Genomic DNA, 27,385 nt, shown 5'->3' with positions numbered 1-27,385 from the left:
CATCTAGTGGCATCTTAGTCACTGTTGTGTCAGGTCTACACAATAAAAGAGGTTAGAATGCTGACAGCCACTGGTGTCTTGTCTGTACTAGCATTTTACACCACTGGGGGAGTTGAACTGGTGCTAAAAATTGTGGGAAGCTTTAGAGAAATAACTGTAGGAAAACCCTTGGTTAAAGGCAAAATCCATGGATCTGATTCCCCTCTCACAGTGGTGTAAGTCAGGAGTAGCTCCCCAGAATTAATGTAGTTTACAGCAGTGTAACTACAGCATAAGTGAGATCTGAACCAGAATCAAAACAATCAGTGACTAAGGCACTTCGCTTTCTCTGAATATTGCATTCCTGCCTCTGCTCCTAATCACCCTGGAGATTCCTGTAACTGGGAAAAATCTAAGGAAAAACACTTTGTTACTCTGCTTTGTGCATCTGACAGTGCTTTAGCTGAATCCACCCATCTTAAAGCAGAATTAACTCCCATGCAAATAGCCACTTGGCTTAGAGAGAAGCATGCTAGAAAGAGACCCTCCCTCTGCCACCACCCTCTTCCCACTTCACAGACCTCTCATTGACTTGGGATGGAGAGTTTCTGTGGGCTCAGGGAGCAAGAGGGGGGAAATGCACGAGGAGAAATCCTCTCTCCCTATCTACAATCATGCATAATTAACCTGACACAAACTGTCATTGAGACCAGGATGTTAGAACGATTCAGGATTACAGAAAACTAGTTACATTAATCAGGACAAAAACATAAAAGGATACAAACCATCTTGCTCCAGGATGGAAGCTGAGCACCAAATGCCTGTTGTCTGGAAGAGACTTATTAATGGTCAGGCTGTGCCACAACTGTCCATTATAGGGGATCTTGCACCTTCCTCTGAAGCAACTAGTACTAGCCATTCCCAGGGACAGGATACTGGACTAGACGGACTACTTGTCTGATCCATTCTGGCAATCCCTGTGTTTTTATGTTTCTAAACTCTTCTCTTCTTTCTGCTCCCTCAGTCCAATTCCACAAGTTTATGATCCCCCTGCTTGTGTAAGTGGAAGGAAATGTGCAGGGCTATGTCAACTTCACAGTCAAATACAAATAATAGTAACATGAATGATCAGCACACACAAACCGTTACAATACTTCATTTTAATAACTTTTATTAGGTCACACCAACAACTAACTATCAACATAAGTACCATTCAGCTCATTTGCAAATGTATGAATTGACAAACATCAAATCCTTACTAGAATCACATACTCTTACAGGTGTCCCAGACACATGAACTATATTAAGCAAAATTCATAAATAGTAAAAATGTTTTTTTCACATTGCAGCCTTCCTCAAGCATGTATGTACGGCTTTGGAGTATCTTCCCCAAATCTTTGTTTCATAAACTGTCTTAGGTGTTGTAATGACTGTAGAGATGATTTTTTTCCTGCAGTACAGCCTTTTGTCCTTTAGCAATTTACAGTTAGCATTGCTCTCAGCACACATGAAATATCTGCAGCTCAAATAAAAGTGGTGCAGTTGTACAATACAATGTTGTCAGTTCATAGTTTGCCCACTCTCCCTACCCTCATTAGAAATCTTTCAGTTGTAACACCTCTCCCCCAAGAGCAATAAATCTCTCTTATAATTAGCTCCATGCTAAACACTACCTCTCCTTGAATACGTTCAAGTGTTTGACTTCCAGCAATAGTGATGATATAGTTGGGGTGGAGTATTAATCAGTTCTTTTCCTCCTTAATTTTACACAGTCATTCTTAACCTCGCTACAATGTATGACTCAAACATTGACATACATTTTCTGAAATGTTCACAGTGCAGTATTTTGTGGCCTGACCAAACCTGGTATATGTCATTAAAAATAAACATTTTTTATAAAAATAGAATACTTTAAGTGTTTACTCTAACAAAGCCAGTTATATCCTACACCAAACAAGCTATACAGTAATACGCACAGAATTCCACAGGAACAGAATTGACACATGATGCTTGCCCTAAAGCTACAGTACTCTTCTCTACAGAACAAAAACTTTCATTAGTATCTCTTTTCAAAATCACTTCTGGTCATGATTTAGCAATGTACTATGTATCACAGCTCACTGAGCTCGATTAACTCAAGGAGCAACTATGGACCCTAAAAATGTTTCTTTTTTTCAATTTTCTTAATCCTTCAGTACTGGCATGCAAAGATTAGCAGCAATCCCACTATGCTGCAGCCTTTTTGATTCAGAGTTGGCTTTCCTCAGCTGCTCCTCTTAACCCTGCATTCACCGTACACTGCAGCTTCTTTGCATTGCTGCCTAGCATAATTGCAGCTACTAAACATGTGTTCATCTCAGCCAGCAGCTCCTCAGGGTTACTTGGCTACTCGCACTGTTACTGCTCTACTGTCTACTTGACTACCTCTCCAAAATGGTGCTTCCAAAACTGCTGCATCCTATGCATTAGCCTACTGGTTAATATGGATGCCTTAAATTTTTATTCCCATGGAACAGTTAATACTTTATTGACAGAGTAGTCGACTCACAATTTTCATTAAGAAATCTGTACATACAAATTAGTTCTCAAAGTAGTGATTGAATTTTGGAATGACAGAGACATTAACATTGAGACCGCTTTATTCCAGGTGTGTTCCCTTTCATTTTCCATACAGCATAAATATACTGCTCTTCAAAAGCTGACATGCTCATTTTATTTCATGTGATTTTGGAATGTTGACTATATCATTTTAGAAACTTGCCATGAGACTGGCTCTAAGGAACCTTATTGATATAATGGACAAACGAAGAACAAAGGTAGAGTCTACTTTACACAACTGGAGACATTTTACAGACTTGGAGTTCTCATTATTTGGCCTGGTCTTTGTGTGAAAACCCTTACTGCACTGCCCATTGACCAACAGTACATACAACAGGAATGGTACTTCAAGCTTGAGTGACTGGTACTCCAGGTTTTCCCTTCTTTGCATGAATGATGAGTCTCTGTACATCCCTGCGGCTCACCTCTCATTCTGTTGTACATGCTCTAAAACTACAAAAGAACCCAGGCTGCGAATGGTGAGCAAATTCATTTCACAAATTAATGAGCTGGTAGGTACTAGCAGTAGGTGCTAGTAGATGAGGGCTGTAATCTGGTAAATTGATACAGTTGCCCCAAACATTTGGGATTTAGCACTGTAGTGTGTAGAATCTCATGGCTATAAACAACATATCGTCTCATCAGCAGTGCAATTTGGACAACATCAAACACGTGCAACAGTGTTTTCACAAAAACTGGGCAGTGAAAAAGTAGTGGACAAAACATTTACTTTTGTTCATACTACTATGAATAGATTTCTCTCTGGCACTGTACTGTAGACAAACCTGGTCATGTATCCACATCCCTGTCTATGTTATCTTGTGATGACAAAAGAGAAGGATAGGGAGCACCGCATTTCACGTTGACATATGTAGCATTGACATCAACATAATGCTCTCCAATAAAAGTGGAGAAGATTGTCGATATTTTTGAAACCAGTTCAGAAAATGCTGGGCGCATTTCAGGTTTTGGATGCCAACACTTTAGCATGACTTCATACCTGCCATTGAAATGAAGAGACAATAAGTGCTCATCTATGGAATAAGTAAAATGAACCCAACAACCCAGAATCAATCACATTTGCAGGGTATGTTGCAAAGTATTTACTTACAGTGGATCAGGGCAGTATTCTGGCTGCAAGAGCCTTCTTCCTTGTAATAAGTAAACAGTTATATCAAAAGAATTCACGTCAGGGTAAGGCGGTGCTCCTCTCGTCATAAGTTCCCACAACAACACACCAAAGGACCACTAATAAAAACAAACCAATAGTAAATCACAGGGTAGGAAGAGCTTTGAAATCCACTTTTAAAATATGCTCTGACAGATTTGATCATATTCATTTTCCCTTTGAAACAAGCTATTTTACTGCATGCAGCTTTCTTTTAAATTAAAGTAATAAATGCTGCAAAGGCTTGAACCACTTAAACTAGCACCAGAGAAACTGAACTAAGTAAATTAAAGAAAAATAAAAGACTATGGGTCAGCTATTCAGCTGGTGAAACTGGCAGAGCTCCTTTGAGGTCAGTGGAGGTCCACCAATTTACACCAGTTGAGGACAGGGCTAATGCTATGTAAATACACATTGGAGAATACAAATGGCTGAAATTCTATACATCAGACTAATCTGAATCTGAATGTAGGGCTAAAATACAGAGTGATGGAGCCCATTAGTGACTTCAGCTAGTAACTTTTTTCCTCAGAGGTAGACAGTAGCATTTGATTGCAATGGTCAAAGTATTTATAAAGCAAATAAAGCCTTTTCAAGAGCTGTTGCCTTTTAAGAATGTGAAAGTCAACTTTGTGCTTTCTACAACTGCAACCTTAGGATGCAATTCTGCTCTCAGTGAAATCAGCGAGAGATTTATCCTCTGTTTCACTGGGAATGGGATTAGGCTTCTGTTTCTTTCCTGAGCAGCAATTGACAACCATGCCAAACTACTGTCGCTTTGTGAGGAGCGCACATGTCCTCTGGGCACTTGGATAACACCAATCTCATTTTCTTTTGTGAGCTGGAGTAGGATTCCAGCCCTAGTCTTGGCTTGGAGATATAATCCTAGTGCATTAGTCAAATGCCATAGTCCATGTGCATTAGTCAAAGATGCCTTTGGGGGTATTTCTAAGGATGTTTTTAAATGAGGAAATTTAGTAAATAGACATAAATAGTTTGTACATTACCACATCTGATTTTGTAGTGAACTTCTGAGTTTGCAAACTTTCTAAAGCCATCCATTTCACTGGCAGTTTAGCTCCTGTTTTATTGTGCACACTGTAGTATTCTTTATCATAGACATCTCTAGCAAGACCAAAATCAGCAACCTTGACAGTAAATTTTTCATCCAGCCTATGAAAATGACAAAAATTATTATCTGAAGCTGAGTAGACAGGATTTACAATGACCATGAATATTCTCAAGATTGTAATGAGTGGCTTGTGTGTTTGAGACTGTAACATCTGAAGCCATCACTCTCTCTTGCATCTATTAACTCATGCTAAATTGAAACAAAAGACATGTGATATCCCTTTAACAAATTGAATGAACTCAGGAAAATTACTGCTGTTGCTCTGATCATTCAAATTACAATTCTTTTAAAATAGTTGTAAAAAAGGTCTCTACTACTGCCCTATACATCCAGACAGTGAATGCTGCACCATTTCTTCTATATCCACTTTTTCTTCCATATATCTAGAAATCCACTAGTTTTCATATTGACATGCCTCCTTTCCCATTCACTCATAGTTTAGACAAGACAACTCCTCTTTATCAGACTAATTGCTCAGATTTTGAGATAGTCTCTTAGCAAAGAAGACGGTAGGTGTACATATTGAAATACACAGAGTTGATCCATTGGTTGGTGTATTTTTGTTATTTAAATAGATAAAGTAATACTAGCTGGCAGAAGGTCTATAGAGCAAATCCTGTCCCCTTCCTTCCTGGCTGTGGAGAGTCACAGACACAATATTATTGGTGTGGTTTTATTGCAGTGGGAAGGCAGGATTTGGGGAGCCCACACAGGGGGTTCCCATCTCCTGCATGCTGTGAAGTTCAGCTCTGTATGGGCTCCTCTATCATCCACACAGTAGGGATTGGGTAGGGAAGGATTTGGGATGAGAGTGGACCTGCCAGCTGCTGAGAAGAGTCACTGGCCACTACTTTGTATGGAATGGAGGTGAATGTATTGCAGTAACTAGCACAATCCCAAGGCTACAATAACAGTCATGTTGCATCTGAGGGAGAAAGATGTTTTCACCCAAACCCGAGTAGGACAATCCTACACCACACCTGGCCACCTGGATGAGGGGAGACATTTAGCCCTTATACTGTAACTAAAAATCACTTTCTGGAGTAAACTTGAGATTGTTTGCCAAAGGAGACACCTATAAGAGGGAACACAATAGAAGTATATAAACCAGTGCATGTAATAGAGGAAGTTCTGTTCTTCCTTCCTCATAAAGAACAAGGGAACATTCAATAAAACTGAATGGATGGCAAGTAAAAAACTAATAAAGAGAAATTCTTTTTCACACAATACATGATTACTTAGACATTGGGACTCATTGCCATATGATATCATTCAGGGATCGTGCTAGAAAGATTCAAAAAGGGATTGAACATTTAAAGGGATAACAAAAACATCCAGAGTTCTAATATATAATGCTAAAAACGGGGTATTGGAAGGGATATTAAACCTCATTCTCAGTGCTTGAACCAATCTCTAACTATCAGGGATTGGGATGAGACCTTCATGGGGCAGATTATCCCATATCTGCCTGAAGTGGGGTTTCTTGCACCTTCCTCTGAAGCATCTGGGGCTGGCTACTGTCAGAGACAGAGTACTGTACTAGATGGACAATGGGTCTGATCCAGTCTGGCATTTCCCATGTTCATAAAAAATCCTGAAAAATATGTAACCCCTCATGATGCATTACAAATCATTGGATCTGCAGGGTAATTGAATTATGAGATGCTTTCCACAGCAGGCACATTTAAAAATATTATATCGCAAGGGTGAATAACCCTTTTGCTACCAGGGCTCCAAGTCCTCACACGTACAGAAAGTAAATTCTAATGATTAATACTGTAGCACATTAATTTCTACTGTAAGTGATGAAACAGCATAATATGAGCAAGTACTATGTTAATCAGTCATTGTGCAAACTAAGCTGTGTGGTCAGCCAGACACTAATAAGATTCTTTGCATAATTTTGTTTCATGCACTTTTGTGCAGAGTCAAGCCAAAATAATGTCAAATCCATGCAATGAAAGACTCACTGTCAAGCAGTCTCATTGTTACTGTTGCTTGGTTTTCTCTCTTTTGTTTTCCACAAAGTTTCACCACATTTACCTTCTTACTGCCAGGTGAGGCAGAATAGAAAGGCAATTTATGGATAGTTTGGGTGAAAGTACTGCATTAAAAAAGGCAAGTTGAGACAACTGCAGTTTAATTTCCCCCAGGAGATTCCTTTTTAATTTTCTGACAGATCAACTTTGAGAACTGCCATCCTCCCTTTCCTTTTCCTTCCTCCTCAACATGCTCATGTGTAACCTTAAATCTTTAGCAGGCTAACGCAGCTCATTTGTACATGAGACGAATAGTATCAGTATAATACGACACATACATTTCTACTGCAATATATAGTCCAAACTTTATATTTACCACACAATAATGTGAAAATGTGGCATGGAATTAAATTATTGTACTTACATACAATTTCTTGCAGCCAAATCTCTATGGACAAACTTTTTGCTTGCAAGGTATTTCATACCTTTTGCTACTTGAAGACCAAATCCAATTAAATCTTTAACCGTTGGGTTCTGTAAAACATGGACATTTACAATAATTAAAAGGAGATAGTAAATTTTGGGGAGTAGTGATTGTGAATGAATTGGCCATATAGACTGTTACTTTTTGCTGTGACTTTAATGACTTGGGGATCTGCATCCTGCCTTCAATTTTTAATACAAACTCCCAGTGAGAGGCAGAAGTTGGCAATGAAACCAGGTACAAGTTTAGATCAGGTTCTGGCTAATAGCAGCTAAACACAACTTTTATCTTGATAGGAAGACAACATATGAAGAGGAAAGTGAAACCAGCAAAACATCTGGTCTGTGGGTTTATAAATTATATAATATAATGGACCAGAACCCCTGGGCTAGTCAAGGTATGCTCAGGTGCAGTACCAAGGACATGGGTTAGGCAAAGGCAGCAGGGTACCAGTTTGACCCCCAAAATAATTTCAAGTAGCCTTTGGGCTGCGCTAAGTTATACCTGGTTGCATGGCCTCAAAGGATCATCTCAGCAACTCACGGTAACCAGAGTGCGGGGGACTCACTCCTGGCCTCACCAGACTCAGTGCTGGGGCTAGGAACTGGGGTCACATGTAGTTACTATGCCTGCTGCATACCAGGAACCCACAGATATTTAAATTTAAAATTCACATCAGTAAGAGAACCGCATTTGGCCCATTCTCTTTAAATATTCACTTATAATATTGCCCATGCAGTCATTGCAATTTTTGTTCCCTGTCACAGTGACTAGGTCAGTTTATGAATTCCTTTCTGTTTTATGAACAACAATTATGATTGCAACCTTCTCTATGGATTAGAACCTCCATTTTGGGGGCAGGGACAGACTATGGCTGGGAGACTGAAACAGGCCCATCGACAACTGAATAGTTCAATCCTGCCAGAACAATGAGGTTGCTCTGACAGAATCGCTGCCTTTTAATGACTCTCTGCCACAGCAATTCCAGTGGGGGTTGGAGCATGGAAAATCCGCAGTGGAAGGGCAGAAAGAGAAAAAACTTCAGACACAGCTTTTAAAGTGGTATGCTCTCCAAGCAAGGAGAGCCATTCCAACCTGAAAAACATGACATAGCTGGAGGAGTGGGGGCAGTAGTGACTGGCATTTCCCCAATGACACTGACCAAATCCCATCGACATGCAGGAATGGATAAGGGCTCTGAGTGGGAATTGCAATCAAGATGTTGTTGTTTGCCTAGATCTGTGTGCTGTCTAAGAGTAAAGTGTGTGTGTTCAAGAAATTCCTCTGCAAAGCCTGTGTTTCTTACTTTACCTGCCATGAGCCCACAAAGAATTAAACTATAAAACAGAGTGCCCATGGAAGAAGAGTGTGCATAAATTACAAGTAAGGCTTGGGAGGTTCAGCACTGGTTTCTGGGCCTATGGCAGTTATGATTGCAGGGTCCCACATCCCAAGGAAGGTGCCAGATGGAGAGTTTGCACTCTGGGAGTGTGCCTTGAAGACCAGACCTAGAAACAACATCTGGACACTGCCCAGACCCATCTGGCCTGGAAGTATGTGGGATCCAAGGGTTGGGATCAATGCAGCAGACTGGAGACCATCCGCTGGGGGACTCAGCCGGAACTGTCACAGTCATTATTTTCAGTCCAGTCTGGACATATTGCCTAGGTAGACCTGATGCCCAAGGCCAGCAATCCAGCAGAAATAAGTTTAATAAGACTCAGAAATTTAATACAAATGTGTAAATTCTGTATCCGGCTGTATGACTATTTGCCATACAATTATAAGACCCTCCAGGTTTCTATGAGGTGGAGTTTACTCTGCTCAGTTCTTTCTGTGAAACAATACTGTTTTGGGCTTTTATTTTTTTCTTATATTATCATTTGTATTACTACATCCCCTAAAAGCAACAGTCAGAGACCAGGAGAGCACTGTGCAAGGTTCTGTATAAACACAGAACAACAAGACAGTGTCTGCCCAAAAGAACTTACCTTTCTAGCATATGTAATTTGTTAATCTGAATATTTATTAAGTGTATTTTGCTATACATATACAGCTTCAGTTAGCCAAAGGCTCCTTTACACTGCTATAACACTGAAAATGAGCCATAAAGTGGCGAAAATGTGCCAGAGCCGCATAAAGGGCCTTTACAGAACAAAGAATCGGGTTCACAATCTTATACTCGGTAAAAGCACTAAAACACATTCTACTAACTTGTACTTTAAGTGCAAATTTGTGAGAAAGGAACTTGTACCAAGCACTGCTCTTTTTCTCATTTCTTTAAAAAAAAAAAAATTGCATAGACTTTGTTGTGAGTGGCACTGAGAACAGCAGCTGGATATGATAGTCCCTTTGCATAAAACACAGGGCCAGATCTGCAGTTGATGTAAACTGACACAGCATCCTAGAAGTCAATGGAACTGCCAATTTGCACTAGCAAATGGCCTTGCCCACCAACTTTAATCTAAGAAGCAAAATTTGTTTATAAAAGGGGTTTATGGATGGAAATGGTAAATCTTTATTGTCAATGAGTTCTGGGAATATATTCTGGAAAGGAACGTAGGACTCTCAGGACACTGGTTAAGGTACAGAAATAACACCATTTTATAAACAGAATGTAACCAATAATACTGTTATAGGGAGTGCCTAAGCTCACATCATCATTTAATAGATCTGATAACATACTTACGTGAGTCTCATTCCTAATGAAGTTTCGAAGATCTCCATGTTTCATATATGGGAGCACCACCAAAGGAGACCCTTCACTGGGCAAGCAAATTCCCAGCAGTGACAGGACATTGGGATGAGTGAAATCTTTCATTATGATCCCTTCTTTGAGAAACTGAGCTACTTCTTCCAGGTCTGTAATTCCTGAGAGATCCGGCAGTAGGAGGAGTGCAGGGGGAGAGAGAGAAATCAAACTACAGTACATCTCAGGTCCAATAAATTCTAACTTATCAGAAACTAAAGGGAATAGATATAATCTTGAAAACTGGAGATTTTCTCCTTCTCCCCAGCCAGGGAGGAATAGTTGATACAATGATCCAAATCTGGTTGTGGAGTTTCTATACATGGTTCACACTGAAGTCAGTGGGCCTGGTTCCATAAAGCATGACTTTACTCATCTCAACAGCCACACTGACCTCATTGAAGCTATTCACATGACTAAAGTCACTCACATGTAAGAGTCTTTTCAGGCTGGGCTCAATACATATTAATATTTATATTCAGAGTATGGTCCAGTAAGTTTTCAACATTATCAGGTTCAAAGCAAGCTGTGTTATAGAACATATTCAATAATCCATCATCTGGATATATTTGTTTCTCTTAAATATTTATTATTTTTTAATTCTCTATCCCTTTTTTACAGTATTTTTTTTAAAGTAATGCCTGAATATAAAGCTAGGAATGAATCATTACTACACTATAAGCCAATTTCCTTTTGCCGGTTTTCAACAATTTCATTTATAAAAACCAAACCTAAGCCAAGTTAATAGTGTGCAAAATGCTATTGCCCTTCCCCTTCCCCCTACACCAATGTTTGTATTTGGGGAAGATGTGAATATTCTCTTTGACAAACAAATGTACAGAGCCCAATTTATCCCTTCTGTAGCTGCACTGAAAGCAGTGGAAATTACCCCAGGGATGAATTTGGCTCACAGTCATTGCAGCTGAAGTCAATCTTATATAGGTGAAAGTGGAACTCCGCTGTGCAATTTACTATTATGGGTTACTCTGACTGCCTTAGGCGCTATGATGATGTCTCACTATTAAAAAATGTAACTCACTGTTCAAGGACTTCACAGCACAATGAATTTTCCTGCCATCGTTATCCAGCAAAGTCCCATGGTACACACACCCAAAATGCCCTGCGTGAAGAATGAGCAATGTTAGCCTCAATTTCCATAAGTAAGATTAGTTTTATATTACTTTTTACTTTATTGTCTAGCAATTATGCTATAAAAAGTCATTACAGACTCTTATTTCAGATCTTTGCAATGTATACTTTATAATACACAAAGCTGCAAATATATGAAGCTAAAACTCTGTTTCCAGAATAATTGATATTTCTTGATTTAAATGGGTAGAATAAATAAATGACACAAGGCTATCTGCACAACTGCCTAGTATTCTTGCAATGACTATTTAAAAAAAAAAAAACAGCATTCCTTCTCCCCCCATAATCTGCTATTTGATGTACTTTGGAGGAGGGGAATGAATGGCACAAGGGAGTGATAAGGGAGAACTGAGTTTTTCACTAGCATTTCATCAGTTAAAAATCCAGTCAGGAAGGCATGTTCAGAGATCTCTGTGAAATAAGTTGGGTGTCTTGCATAGGGTCAGATTGAAAGCTTTCTGAAGTCAATTGGAGTCTGCTCATTGACATCAACGAGCTTTGGAACATGGCGCTAGTTTCTAGATGGTGTGTCACCAAAAAACTATAACAGCCTTCTTGCTGGTCGTCTCAACAGAGAAATGAAAACATCCCTCATCCCTAGAGAGAGGCTTTGGGGTTAAGGAATGGGCAGTGTGGAGAAGCATAGGCTGTTACAGCCTGTGCTAACTTGCTCTGTGGCTCAACAGAAAACTTAGAGCTCTAGGGCTGTGCATATTCCAAGAACACTTACTTATCGCAATTAACAAAAATAGATACCCTGGAGGATCCCAATCAGTGAGGTCGCATGTTCTTAAATAGGTCTAACGATAGGATTTACATGCCAACATCATGAATGCATATTCATTGGGCACGAGAAGTAAAGGATTGTAAATTAAAATTAACATTTGCAGTCACAGAGCTGAAGCAGTTTTTCAAGCATTGACACTGCAGAAAATAAGGCAGAGGAATTTTATTTTGGATCCAGAGTCACAAGTTCTGGGAAAAACCAAAGGTGGCTTTGGTTCTGCAAACTGGAATTGGCCAGGAGTCTGTTTTGCAAAAAACACCAAAATTTCCCAAACCCTTGGGTTGCTTGAAGCTGGGGCACATTTTATGTAAACCTTCAAGTTTGGGTCAATTAATTTTTTCTACTTTTGGTCCATTTCTACCTATGGAAAAGGGGCAATTTAAAAGCAGGGAAGAGGAGGCATAGCAAATGACATTGGTGACATTTCCTGGCACTTTTCCAATATTAAAATGTAGGGAATTTTTTGGGTTTTTTTGAGGGAAAAATAAAGCCCTACTCTTGCTATGGGAAAGATCATCTATAATTAGGGTTGACATAATTCAATTTTTATTTTTTTTAAATAATTTTAACAGATATCAATTTTTATTTTATGTATTTTAAATTTTTTTAATCAATTTACATTTTCACAGTTGTGAAAAATTATGGGGGCATCAGAGAATAACTTAAGGAGAGACCCTGAGATTCAAAAAGTTAAAGATATATAGCTGTTAAAATACAAATTGTCAACATCACAAGCCAAAATATACAAAGTAAACATCCTTGACTCAAACTCTATTAAGTTCTCAAGCAGCATTTTTCTTACTTTGTCTGTTGGTAAATTTTGATTATTATTAATGGAAATAGTGTGAGAGTACGGTGAAATCAACATTTACCAGTTAAAAATCCAGTACTTTCAAACCTAACCATAATGCACTGAAGTGGATACAGTGCCTCTTTATTTGATTTGTGACTATTTTCCTGCAGAACAGAAATTGGACGAATGATTTATAGCCAAGTTTTCATCACTGTTTATTGATTTTCTGCCCCTCCATTTTTGGGTGCTCAAGTGGAGACATTTTATGCCTGATTTTGAGAGGTGCTGAAAACCCAAAACTTTCACTTAAGTGAATATAATATATATCCACGTATACTGAAGTGCACAAAATTTGTGTACACCTCTAAAGATGTTGACCTTGGCATGGGGGTCAGGAAGAATGGGGGACCCTGGTATGTGGGAGAAAGCAGGAGATGGGGGTGGTCAGGCACACAAAGGCCCATAGAGGGCCCATAAGAGACCTAGGCATTGGGGGCCTACAGAATCTCTGGCATTGAGGGGGAGAACAGGGGCATTAGTATAGGGGGAAGGGAGAATTAGGGGCACACGAAGTCCCTGGCATTGGGGTGGGGGAAGGAAGCAAGAGGGACATGGTGGACACAGAGGCCATGCCATGTGGCAGATGGGGGAATGAGGGAGTACGACAGAGCCCCTGGCCTGGCGGATAATGAAGGGAATCCCTGAAATAGAGGGGGATGGTGGGTGGCGAACACAGAGGTTAGGGTGGGATGCACATGGAGGGATGCAAGATGTTCCTGGTATGAGCAATGTGTTCAGCCTATAAAAGCAACCAAGTGTGCAAGCCTCTAATTAAATGATTGTAGTATCTTTCAATGATATGTAAGATGCCACCTTCATAGAGGAATGTGATGAATGGCTAGGCAAAAATGTTATTTAGCAAGATAAGAATTGAAATACCTACCTCTTCCTATTATTTCACTAAAATGCACAATCAGGCTATCAGCACCAATGACCACATGCTGAACTTCTTTGACCAGGTCTGGATTTAAGGCACTGATGTCAATGCGGACGTTAGTTTGCAGCAGTGGACTGGCTAAATCGGAGTCCCCACTGTTTGGAATGGGGAATAGGTCTGTGTGAGGATACTGTGCTGGTCTGCATGAGCCATTCTGAGACAAATTTGGAAACTGATCTGCAAGATGAACAGAAATTATTTTAATTCTTTTAAGCTTCCTGCTGTGCTCACTTGTACTTGTGCACAGTCAGTTATACTCTATCAGTTTGGAAGTTAGCCTGCTTTACAACACTCTTAGTCACAAAAGGGAAAAGGAAAATAGGCGTTGCTGCCTTGCCAAAGTTCACGTCAACTACGTCATCAAAGACAGAGATTTACTCTGGGCCCAACCCAGGTTCTTCTGAAGTAAATGGCAAAACTGCCACTTACGTCAGAGGGAACAGTAACAGGCCCTTCTACTTCTAGTCAAGGTTAAAAAAAATATGGTGTATAGTTTATCTAGAATATTTAGTCATAGGAGTAAAATTGGAAAAGAACACAGATGTAGGTAGGAAGTAGGAAAAGATTCAAAATACAGAACATTGGGTTATTGTCAAATTATAATTTAGTAGGCAACGTTAAATTTTATGAGTGCACCCAAACTGCCTGTGACTAAGCTATATTTATGTAATGGTCAATATTCAACCAGGGAAATGCCTAGAAGTGATTCATTTCCTGTAGCTTCCAAAGATAATTCAGTTGTTGTAACATAAAAAAAACCCCAACAACAATTTGCCAACAGATTTTAAATTACAGCAATTGCAATGTTTCAGTTAAGCATAGTAAATAATTTGGGAATAGTTTAAATCAATATAATGTTCAGGTTTTTTTGTATTTTTTCTTAAACATTTTGCTACCATTTTGTATAATTGAATCAAAAAGCCAAATTTTGCTTTCAGTTACATATGGAATGACTACAGCGGTGTCCAAGAGCAAAATTTTGCCCACAGTCAAAGAAAAGCCCCTAACAGACTATTTTATCAGAGAGAAAAAAGGGATTGGACATAGCTTTGTTACATAAAATTATAGATGCAGATAGCATCTGGAATCTAATGAATAATTTTAGCACTAACTCCATGTTGTTATGTTTAGAAACAGAAATCCCCTCACATTTATGCTGCACAACAAGGGAATGTATCCAATTATCACTATGTAACTGCAAAGAGTCTTTCCAGTTTTGTAAAATAATGTTAATAGCTGTTATCAATATACCTCTAAATTTTCCAATGTTCTTTTAATTTTATTTCTTAGAGTAACTGATGTGCATATCAAAGGCATAGTCAGTATTAATTTAGTTCTTGTGATTTTCTAGGAATAAACTATAGCTTTCTTTTATATCAAGAAGATAAGGAGCCATGCAGGAGAGCAAAGCAAACATGTCCTGGACAGAGCTAGGTGAATAACTTATTTTTTGGTTTGATGGCTGTTCCAAAAAAATTGGGGGAGGGGGAAATATCAGTTTGACCCAAGCCAAATTAGAAAATTCTGAAACATTTCAGCAAACAAAAAAAGTCCACAAAATGTATTTTCTGGTTGAACAAAACATTTCCCTAGACCCGTAATGAAATGTTTGGTGTTGTTTCCGGACATTTTTAAAACAAAACCAAAGGAAATTAAGGGCTAGCTTCACCACACGGTTGGCAGAGAAGATGGTGATACCTTTAGCCCAGTGGTTAGGGCACTCACCAAGCAGATGGGAGACCCTGGTTCAGTTCACCCCTCTGATGTAGAGCAGGGATCTGAACTTCAGTCTCCCACATTACAGGGAGAGTGCCATAGTCATTAGGCTAAGGGGGACTTCTCAATTTCTCCTGTTGAAGCTAGTCCACTCTGTATAAATAACTGAATACTCATTGGCACAAGGATTTGAGCTTGGGTCTCCCTCTCTGCCCTAACCACCAGACTAGCCTCCAGCCCAGTGACTAGTCAAGCATTTTATGCAAAGTGGAACAGCTTTGACAGGAGAGAGACTGAGGAAGACCTACATAAGCAGACCTAATCGTACAGCTGGATTTTTGAATCCTTAGTTGAGTTGCAGTGTTGGGCAGTTAGAATATACATTTCATTTCATTTTTAAGTGAGCATAATTAACGCAGGAGTCATTGAGACACAATGGATGTCATCCTTTCAGGCTCCTTTTGGAGTAGAATTGCATCTTTATCTGGTAGACCTTCATAAACACATAAGAGTGAAAAATTAATTAATCCACAGCTTCTCATTAAGGTTTGGAATATGGTATTTTTTCTTTAATTTTTTTAACAATGATTTTACAATGTGTTCACTAATCTCATTTTACCACTCAGACTACAGTAAAAATAAAAATAATTCAGTTTAACTTTGGGAAATGCCCTTGAAGTCTACGTTCTATAAAAAATAAGATGAAGGTGCCTAACAAAAGACAGACAGGTCCGATGAAAAATTGAACATGAAGATACAGTTCCAAATTGGTGGTCAGATGAAGAGAGCTGAAAAACAAGAAAGTTAAAATATGGCAATGTCTGATCAGGTTAACAACAGAGACATACCTTCTAGAAAGGTCGATCTGTAGTCTACAGATTCACTAGAAACCATTTCTGTAGTTGGACTTACACTCCTTGCGCTCACAAGCCTGTCCAAATGAGGAGTGTGTACTCTTCCATCATAACGAACTAACTCGCTACCCAGATCTGAAAGTAGGTATGAAAGAAACAGGGTCAAACACTCACGTGCAGTGGGTGTCAGTCCTAATTTAGGACCACATGTAGGGCCAGATTTCTGGCTGTGCTGAGAAGGAGGGGGGCCACCAGGGAAATTCTTAAAGGGGATATATGCTATCCTGAGCCTCAACAAAAGATAAAGCAGCTTAGGGGCTGTTCTAACTTATACTAGCTGGCTATAGTCCCTAAGGGACCACACAAGAGCTGAATATAGATGAAGTACAGTTCACTACAGCCATGCCATACATTCCCACCCCTTATGCTAACACTGCCTGGGAGAGAGATAAGTGGCTAGGGTTCTACACCATCTGAGAGCTTCCCCACCTTAGGGGAATTCTCAGCTGGCCAGATTTGCTTTCTGGCCCTTCACTCAGCCTTGGCACCAAAAGGAGCTGAAATGCAACCAAAGATTGGACCTATGTTGTGCAATTTCTACTGGCAGCATGTATGAGAAGGATATTGCATTACATGCAGGTATAGCATTAAATAATTTAAGCTTTACAACCCCCTCCACCCCCCACATTTTTAAGTACTTCGTGAAGTTAGCAATGATGCACCTTTAATTTGTTTTTTCTTCTTCATCCACAGAAAAACCCCCAACAACAATAAAAACAACACTGATGTTGAGACAACTCCAGCAATCAGTCCTGTGAAATTCTGATCTTGCAGAACCATCACTTTCCCAATAACTGTTGACAAAACTTCTTGCTTCCACTAACAGAAACAAAGAAAAAGATATTGTAATACTGTGAAGATTTAAAATTAAAAATCCACCAAAAATATATCACACATATTAGCACTGAAACAGTGAGTCTAAAATACCCTTTATGGGCTAAATCCTGGCCTGAGAGGCCCAACCATGGAGAGAAGTTTGGAGTGGTGAAGTGGATTTACACTGGTGGAGGTGAAATTGAAATCTGGTCCTCTGCGGTTCATCACATCCTTTCAAGAAGCCCAGTAGCATAAAATGGTATCGTGCATGTGAAACCCAGCATTTGCACACACAATTACTTTGTTGTTTGTATTACTATAGTCCATAGGAGCCCCAGGCCTTGACCAGAAGCTCATTGTGATAGGGCGCTGCATAAAGATGACAGTCCCAGTTCTAAAGTGTTTATAATCTAAACTGCCATTTTGTGTTAATCACCTTTTTATACTCAAATTGCACCAGCAAAAGTGGGGGTTTATAGGAAAACCCCCTGTATCTGATCTTAAAACAGCCCTCGTACATGTCCTTCTGGCTGAAATATGCTTCAGGACCTGTAGTATAGTTCCCAAGGTCATGTGATTCTATCCTTGCCAATTCTTAGCTAGTCAACAAGTTTAAAAAAACCCAGCACCAAACAAACACTGACCACCTACCAAGGCAAAATTATTTGAGGTCACATGGCACTATCTCAGTCAATTGGAATGCATTTGACAATCCTTTTTCTTCCTTGTGTGGAATTCAGTCCTTTGGGGACTGTAATGATGGATTTGTCCATCCAAAGTGCAACATTTCTCCTTTGCTTGGCAGACAGCAATTTCCAGGCCTTTTTGCCAGTAAACAAGTAGAGAACCTGTTTAACCCCTTCACTACTGAACCCTTTGCTTCCACACGTAGAAGGTGCCACACATGTAGTTCTTAGGAGTTAAAGGAGTAAGGAAATATGACATAATAAAACCAATTAAATAAGTTACATAACCAACTATATATGTATAAAAGTGTATGTGTCTGGACAGCACCTACCACAACAGAGTCCTGCTCCATGGCTGGGGCTCCTAGGTGCCACCACAATGCTAATAATAATAATAATAATAATAATATTTCATGTAAAAGAATTCACATTTTTCTGAAGTAAGCTTGAACTTAGAAATATTAAGACCAACACACATTTAAAAAAAAAAAAAAAAAAGAGAGAGAAGGAAAGTTCATGAACTGAAACCAGTACCAACATGGGGATTAGAGCGGCGTTTTTAAAGTTTGCAGGCGCCTTAATTCCAATGGCATCATTATTAGCTACATCATCTATGCAGTGTGGATATCCCACCTCTATATTTAGCTCACTGTGGGATTTCAGCAGGTCTCTGGGAACCGTGCAGAAAATTGATTCAGATTGTAAGAGGATATTCTCGCAGCTTTTATTTCCAACTTTCAGCACCTCGCCTTTAACAGCTTCTGAGTCAATGTAATTTCCCTAGAAAAAATGTTTAAAAAAAATTACTACATCAACAATCACTGATAACTCTTAAGGAGATGCTCTACTATTGACTCAAAAAATGTTATTTTAAAGCAGCAAAAGCAACAATTATGAAATCAAACAAAACATGGTAAAATTAGTCTTTTATTGCCCTGTCAATGCACACATAATTTTTGTTAATGTAAATGGCAGTTTGGCAGAAAAACAAAAAGGAAAGCAAAATGTTTAAGGCCAAACTCTGCTCTCAGTTACACTCATGCAACCCACATGGATTTTTAAAAATGTAAACATCCAAGGAACATATTCTGCTGGTTTTTTTTTTTTTTTTTTACTGTCTCTCACATTTTTGCATAATTCACACGAGAAAGGAAGCATTATGTAGCCCTATTTATACAAAACTGGCATTCTGTTATGCACTACATTGCAGGCATCTCAAACATTTTGTTTTGTAAATGACAAGGGGGATACATTATACTTACAAAGAGGGTGAAATGTGACAGTGAATTGCTCTCATAGAATGGGCAAATTGTTGGGTGATCATACGTTCTGTTTTGGCCGGGACAGTCCCCTTTTTAAGCCCGGACATCCTGACTTCTTTAGCAAAACTGAGCATTTGTTCCATTTGCTCTCATCAGTTGGCAAGAGCAAACAGGACAAATGCCCAGTTTTGCCGAAAAAGTAGGGCACGCCTCCCTAGAGAAACCCAAAGGAACATTTGGCAGAGGGAATGTGTGGCGACACCAGGCACTGGGGCTTAGGCTGTCAGCCCTGTGTGGTGGGGCTCGGATGAGTGGTGACGCCAGGCGGCTTGGATCAGCCCCATGCGAGGGGAGGGGGACTCAGGCCAGCCCTGAATGGTGTTCCATTTTCAGTTTGGGAAATATGGTAAATTGGATAAAAAGAAACATGTTGTACATGCCAAAGATCAGCATTCACTAGGAAAATGACAGCATTAAAAGGACTCCATTCTGCACTCCTTACCCAGGAAAACTGCCCTTGATTACACATCCCAGACTCAGATGAATCATTATTATTATGGCTACTTGTATTGTATTAGCACTCAAAGGCCCTGCTCAGGATTAGGGATTTTGACCATTTATGCATCCCCAGAATACCAGACATCCCCGTACTTCTGGGAACGGCATGGACCCACCCCCGCCTGTGTGACCCCACCCGTGGCAGCATGACCTGGCATGTACAGTGTGTGTAAGGTCATGATGGTGGGGGCAGAGAGGCTCACCCTTCAAATGGCATCCCTGTGAGCGTCCGGTATTCTGGGGATACATAAATGATCACCCTCCCTAATCCTGAACAGGGCCTTTGGGCGCTAACACAATACAAGTAGCAATAATAATGATTCATCTTAGTCTGGAATGTGTAGTCAAGGGCAGCCGTACCAGTACTCTGATCGCCAGATCAGTGATTAAATTGCCTCGGAGTGAACTTGAGTGGCAAAGCTGTGCCTAATTGATAGATTGGGATGGGCTGGAGAGAGCTGCATTAGCTCATTAGCTCTGGCCCATTAGCCCAGAAGGTAGAAGGGCACAGGAAGGAAGTGCCCATGGGGCAAGAGAGAGATTGGTAGGCTTTGCTAAGTCACAGCTAGGAGAGATCTCTCAGGTGGATGATACCTTCTGTTTTCCCTTCTTTTGCTGAGTGAACTAAGGAGAGTATGCCATCATAAATACAGAGCTGTGCAAGTTTGTAAGGTTGGTGGGGAGAACATTAAATAAATTGAAAAGGTCTTTGACCAGAAGAAGATCTCCGGGAAGTTTGTGACTAGAAAAGAGACATAAGAACAGCCTTATTGGGTCAGACCAATGGTTCATCTAGCCCAGTATCCTGTCTTCAGATAGTGGTCAATGCCAGATGCCTCAGAGGGAATGAACAGAACAGGTAATCATCACGTGATCCATCCTGTTGCCCATTCCCAGCTTCTGGCAAACAGCAATCCCTGCCCATCTGGTTAATAGCCACTGATGGACCTATCCTCCATGAACTTATCTAGTTCTTTTTTGAACCCGGTTATAGTCTTGGTCTTCACAACATCCTCTGGCAAGGAGTTCCACAGGTTGACTGTGTGTTTTGTAAGAAATACTTCCTTTTGTTTGTTTTTAAATCTACTGCCTATTAATTTCATTTGGTGATGCCTAGTTCTTGTTCCCCTTAGTCATCTCATTTCCAAGATGAAAAGTCCCAGTCTTATTAAACTCTCCTCCTCTGGAAGCGTCTCCATACCCCTAATTTTTGTTGCACTTTTCTGCACCTTTTCCAATTCCAATATATCTTTTTTGCGATGGGGTGAACAGATCTGCATGCAGTATTTAAGATGTGGGTGTACCATGGATTTATAAAGAAGCAATATGATATTTTCTGTCTAATTATCTATCCCTTTCCTAATGATTCCTGACATTTTGTTAGCTTTTTTGACTGCTGCTGCACGTTGAGTGGATGTTTTTCAGAGAATTATCCACAATGACTCCAAGATCTTTTCTTGAGTGGTAACAGCTAATTTAGACCCCATCATTTTATATGTATAGTTGGGATTATGTTTTCCAATGTGCATTACTTTGTATTTATCAACACTGAATTTCATCTGCCATTTTGTTGCCCAGTCACCCAGTTTTGTGGAATTCCTTTGTAACTCTTCACAGTCTGCTTTGGACTTAACTATCATGAGTAGTTTTGTACTAACGGCAAATTTTGCCACCTCATTGTTTACCCCTTTTTCCATATAATTTATGACTATGTTGAATAGTACTGGTCCCAGTGTAGACCCCTGGGGAACACCACTATTTCCCTCTCGTCATTCTGAAAAATGACCATTTATTCCTACCTTTTGTTTCCTGTCTTTTAACCAGTTACTGATCCAGGAGAGGACCTTTCCTCTTATCTTATGACTGTTTACTTTGCTTAAGAGCCTTTGCTGAGGGACCTTGTCAAAGGCTTTCTGAAAATCTGAGTACACTATATCCACTGGATCACCCTTGTCCACATACTTGTTGACCCCATCAAAGAAGGCAAGATTTCCCTTTACAAAAATCAGGTTGACTCTTCCCCAACAAATAGTTAGTCCAATGTAGCTAATAATTCTGTTTTTACTATAGTTTCAACTAATTTGCCTGGTACTGAAGTTAGGCTTAGTGACCTGTAATTGCCAGGATTGCCTCTGGAGCTTTTAAAAAAAATTGACATCACATTAGCTATTCTCCAGTCATCTGATACAGAAGCTGATTTAAATGATAGGTTACATGCCACAGTTAGTTCTGCAATTTCACATTTGAGTTCCTTCAGAACTCTTGGGTAGATACCATCTGGTCCTGGTGACTTCTTATTGTTTAATTTATCAAATTGTTTCAAAATCTCCTCTAATGACACCTTAATCTGGGACAGTTCCTCAGATTTGTCACCTAAAAAGAATGGCTCAGATTTGGGAATCTCCCTCACATCCTCAGCCATGAAGACTAATGCAAAGAATTCATTTAGTTTATCCACAATAGCCTTATCTTCCTTGAATGCTCCTTTAGCATCTCAATCATCCAGTGGCCCCACTAGTTGTTTGGCAGGCTTCCTGCTTCTGATGTACTTAAATTTGTTTTTTTTTTTTGCTGTTACTTTTTGAGCTAGCTGTTCTTCAAATTCTTTTTTGGCCTTCCTAATTATATTTTTACACTTCTCTTGCCAGAGTTTTTTTTCTCCTTTCTATTTCCCTCATTAAGATTTAACTTTCACTTTTTAAAAGGATGCCTTTTTGCCTCTAACTACTTTTACTTTGTTGTTTAGCCACAGCGGCACTCTTTTGGTCCTTTTACTATGTTTTTTTAATTTGGGGTATACTTTAAATTGAGCCTCTATAATGGTGTCTTTAAAAAATTTCCTTACAGCTTACAGGGATTTCACTTTTGGCACTGTACCTTTTAATATCTATGTAACTAACTTCCTCATTTTTGTGTAGTTCTCCTTTCTGAAATTAAATGCTATAGTGGTTGGCTGCTTTGATGTCCCCTTCTCCCACAAGGATGTTAAATTTTATTATGTTATGGTCACTATTACCAAGTGGTTCAGCTATATTCACCTCTTGGACCAAATCCTGTGCTCTACTTAGGACTAAATCAAGAACTGCCTCTCCTTTTGTGAATCCAGGACTAGCTGCTCCAAGAAGCAGTCATTTGAGATGTCCAGAAACTTTATCTGTGCATCTCGTCCTGAGGTGACATGTACCCAGTCAATATGGGGACAGTTTAAATCCTCCATTATTACTAAGTATTTTATTTTTATTGCTTCTCTAATCTACCTGAGCATTTCACAATCACAATCACCATCCTGATCAGGTGGCCGCTAGTATATCCCTATTGCTATATTCTTATTTTTCAAGCATGGAATTACTATCCATAGAGCCTCTATGGTACAGATTGATTAATTTAAGGTTTTTATTTCTTTTGACTCTATGCTTTCTTTCACATATAGTGCCACTCCCCCACCAATACGACCTATTCTGTCCTTCCAAAATATTTTGTACCCTGCTATTATTGTGTCCCATTGATTATCCTCATTCCACCAAGTTTCTGTGATGCCTATTATATCAATATCCTCATTTAATACGAGGCACTCAAGTTCACCCATTCTAGTATTCAGACTTCTAGAATTTGTATATAAGCACTTTAAAAAATTGTCACTTTTTAGCTATCATTATATGATGTAATTGAATGGGGCTCTTTTCATTTGACTTTTCATCAGATCCTACCCATATTTTATCATCTTCCATTTTCTCCTCCTTATTAGGATATAGAGAATCTCCAATAATAGATCATCCCCAAGGGATATCTCTGTCCGAATCACATGCTCCTTTGCACCTGGTGGCTCTCCTTTAGCCCTTAGTCTAAAATTGCTCTATGACCTTTTTAATTTTACGTGTCAGCAATCCGGTTCCATTTTGGTTTAGGTGGAGCCCATCCTTCCTATATAGGCACCCCCTTTCCCAAAAGGTTTCCCAGTTCCTAATGAATCTAAACCCCTCCTCCCTACACCATCGTCTCATCCACGCATTGAGACCCTGCAGTTCTGCCTGTCTAACTGATCCCGTGCCTAGAACTGGAAGCTACCATGGAGGTCCTGGACTTCAATCTCAGGATCAGGACTGCGTCCTGTCACAGTCCCTCATCTACAAGTGCAAACAAAACCATGTCCGGTGTTGTCGCAGTACCGGACAGGGACAAACCATGTAAAAACAGGGCTGTCCAGCTTAAAATAGCCTGCCTAGGATTAGCACCCCCTTGGTGCTGGGTAGATACAAATATTTACGAAGATACAGCTCTCACCCTGAAGAGCTTACAATCTAATTTAAGACAAAATGCAGAAGAGTAATTTTAACAGATAATAGGAGGGAAGTGGGGGAAGCAGGCAGAGGGTAACAGTAATAAGAACACACTTTACACTGGCTAGCTATGGATTTATTAATTATTATTATTAATTTTTTTCCCCTGAGAAAAGAGTGCTGAAGAACACATAGTTCCAACCCCGTAATGAGTTCCATGTGAGCAGATCCCTGTACCCATGCAGAGGTTAGATTTGAAGGACTACATTCTAAGAGCCTTAATCAAATATTGCCTCTTATTCAATGGGAATTCCGCTCAGTTAAAGACCACAGAATGTGGCATATATTTTAGGGACAGAAGGGAGTGCCTCTTGATTACTACCAGGGAGAGGGAAATAAGATTCCCTTTCATGTTAGTTCTTTTGGTTTTTAAAAAAATCTGTCTCTCAACCCCACCCTGTTTTTAACCGTTGGTGCCTCCTCAAGCCAGATGGAGCACTTAGTTACTGCTTGGAGTAACCATCACAGACCAAATCCATATACCATCTGCCCCCACAACTATGAATATCTGAAGGATATTGAACAGCACAGAAGGATTAGAATGGTCCTACAGATCATATGTAGGAATAATGGCATGCAATTTAAGAAATGGAAGATTTAGGCTTAAGAGCAGAATAATTCCTAATGGTGAGATCCAAGACTCTAACAACCTGCTAAAGGACATGCAAGGAAGTTGATCAATAAAGTCATTTAAAAATGGGCGGGACAAGTTTCTTAATGTAATGGTGTCTGCAAACCCCTACTGAGCACAGACAGAGCTGGGAGGAGAGTCTCTCCGGTTTACAAGCAAGCATAGAATCATAGAGTTGGAAGGGACCTCAGGAGGTCATCTAGTCCAACCCCCTAATCAAAGCAGGACTAACCTTAGTTAAATAATCCCAGCGAGGGTTTTGTCAAGCCGTAGCATAAAAACCTCTAAAGATGGAGATTCCACCACCTCCCTAGGTAACCCATTCCAGTGCTTCACCACCCTCCCAGTGAAAAACGTTTTCCTAATGTCCAACCTAGACCTCCCCCACTGCAACTTGAGACCATTGCTCCTAGTTCTGCCATCTAGTACCACTGAAAACAGCTTAGGTCCATCCTCCTGGAATCCCCTTTCAGGTAGTTAAAGGCTGCTACCAAATCCCCCCTCATTTTTCTCTTTTTCAGGCTAAACAAGCCTAGTTCCCTGAGCCTTTCCTCATACGTCTTGTGCTCCAGCCCCCTAATCATTTTTGTTGCCTTCCGCTGGACTCTCTCCAACTTCTCCACATCCTTTTTGTAGTGGGGATCCCAAAACTGGACACAATACTCCAAATGCGGCCTCACCAATGCTGAGTAGAGGGGAATAATCACTTACCGCGATCTGCTGGCAATGCTCCTACTAATGCAGCCCAATATGCTATTAGCCTTTTTGGCAACCAGGGCACACTGCTGACTCATATCCAGCTTTTTATCCACTGTAACCCCCAGGTCCTTTTCTGCAGAACTGCTGCCTAGCTCATCGGTCCTCAGTCTGTAGCTGTGCATGGGATTCTTCCATCCTAAGTGCAGGACTCTGCACTTGTCCTTGTTGAACCTCATCAGATTTCTTTTGGCCCAATCCTCCAGTTTGTTTATGTCCTTCTGTATCCTATCCCTACCTTCCATCTTATCCTATCCACTCCCCTCATCTTAGTGTCATCTGCAAACTTGCTGAGGGTGCAATCTACCCCATCTTCCAGATCATTAATGAAGATGTTGAACAAAACCGGCCCCAGGACCGACCCCTGGGGCACTCCACTTGTGACCAGCTGCCAGCTAGACATGGAGCCATTGATCACTACTCGTTGAGCCCTATGCTCTAGCCAGTTCTCGATCCATTTTATAGTCCATTCATCCAACCCATACTTTTTCAACTTGCTGATAAGAATACTGTGAGAGACTGTATCAAAAGCTTTGCTAAAGTCAAGGTATATTATGTCCACCACTTTCCCCACATCCACAGAGCCAGTCACCTCTTCATAGAAAGCAATCAGGTTGGTCAGGCATTACTTTCCCTTGGTGAATCCATGTTGACTGTTCCTGATCACCTTCCTCTCTTCCAAGTGCCTTAAAATGGATTTCTTGAGGACCTGCTCCATGATTTTTCCAGGGATTGAGGTAAGGCTGACCGGTCTGTAGTTCCCCAGCTCCTCTTTCCTCCCTTTCTTGAAGATGGGCACTATATTTGCTTTTTTCCAGTCATCAGGGACCTCCCCCAATTGCCACGAGCTTTCAAAGATAATAGCCAATGGCTCTGAAATCACATCAGCCAACTCCCTCAGCACCCTCGGGTGCATTGCATCCGGCCCCATGGACTTGTGTATGTCCAATCTTTCTAAATAGTCTTGGACCTGTTCCTTCAGCACTGCAGGATGTTCACCTCCTTCCCATACTGTGCCACCCATTGCAGTAGTCTGAGAGCTGACCTTGTCTGTGAAGACAGAGGCAAAAAAGGCATTGAGTACCTCAGCTTTCTCCACATCTGTCACCAGGTTGCCTCCCCCATTCCGTAAGGGCCCACACTTTCCCTAATCTTCCTCTTGTTGGTAACATACCTGTAGAAACCCTTCTTGTTCCCCTTCACGTCCCTTGCTAGCTGCAACTCTAATTGTGCTTTGGCCTTCCTGATTTCATTCCTGCACATTCGAGCAGTATTTTTATAATCCTCCATAGTCATCTGACCAAGCTCGATCACACCCTCATGTAGCTGCCAGAACTGCCAATGCTGGAGGCAGGCACCCACAGCTACAACTAATAGAGAAGACATAAGCTGCTATAAAAGGGAGAACACAGAGAAGGGAAGGGAGGCAGAAAGGCCTGAGTTAGCAAAGGGGTGACAGGCTGCCTACAGGAAAACATCCAGGAAACTGAAGGAGACTGCAAGCCCTAAAACTGAAGGGCTGATAGACTTAATTGGATGTGGGGATCCAGGAACTGACACCAGTCAGGAGAATCTGAGACCCCTAGAAAGACCACATCAAGAGGCAATGACACTTAAGATTACCAGGACATGTGACACTGTACTGGGAATGGACAAGGTGGCTTAACAGATCATTTCCATCTTTACTTTCTAGCGCAGACTTGTCAAGTTTGATTGACATGAAATGATGATGGTTCCAATATTTTCCATGGCCAGGATGAGTTCTGTTTAAAAATCAAGTCCTGCTATATGTAAGTAATACTTGTCGTCTCTCTCTGGTTTGGTATGCGAGTATGATCTCTGATCAGGCAAAGTCTTGAGCCTGTTGCTCAGTCCCTGCTTAGAAATTGAATGG

The 27,385-nt window shown here is 40.3% G+C and overlaps 1 protein-coding gene across 3 annotated transcripts in view; it reads right to left on the bottom strand.

Annotated features, from left to right (window-relative positions):
• Nucleotides 1-1,124: 1,124 nt before the first annotated feature.
• Nucleotides 1,125-27,385, bottom strand: part of MET (MET proto-oncogene, receptor tyrosine kinase) — a 114,915-nt gene continuing 88,654 nt past the window's right edge. For all 3 annotated transcript variants that reach the window (XM_067564245.1, XM_067564246.1, XM_067564247.1), the window contains exons 12-21: nt 18,581-18,727; nt 17,108-17,264; nt 16,380-16,520; nt 13,762-13,992; nt 11,129-11,209; nt 10,030-10,211; nt 7,281-7,390; nt 4,753-4,918; nt 3,689-3,825; nt 1,125-3,577 (exon numbers count right to left, since the gene is read on the bottom strand). In XM_067564245.1, the coding sequence (XP_067420346.1) occupies nt 3,367-3,577; nt 3,689-3,825; nt 4,753-4,918; nt 7,281-7,390; nt 10,030-10,211; nt 11,129-11,209; nt 13,762-13,992; nt 16,380-16,520; nt 17,108-17,264; nt 18,581-18,727 (1,563 nt within the window). In that variant the 3' untranslated portion in view covers nt 1,125-3,366. The remainder of the gene's footprint in view (nt 3,578-3,688; nt 3,826-4,752; nt 4,919-7,280; nt 7,391-10,029; nt 10,212-11,128; nt 11,210-13,761; nt 13,993-16,379; nt 16,521-17,107; nt 17,265-18,580; nt 18,728-27,385) is intronic.

This window comes from Emydura macquarii, unplaced genomic scaffold (genome assembly GCF_026122565.2).
Source record: "Emydura macquarii macquarii isolate MOO-44397 ecotype Brisbane River unplaced genomic scaffold, CSIRO-AGI_Emac_v2 contig_2636, whole genome shotgun sequence".
Lineage (NCBI taxonomy): Eukaryota > Metazoa > Chordata > Testudines > Chelidae > Emydura > Emydura macquarii.
The sequence above is the reverse complement of the archived record's forward strand: the minus strand, read 5'-3'. Positions and strand labels throughout refer to the sequence as shown.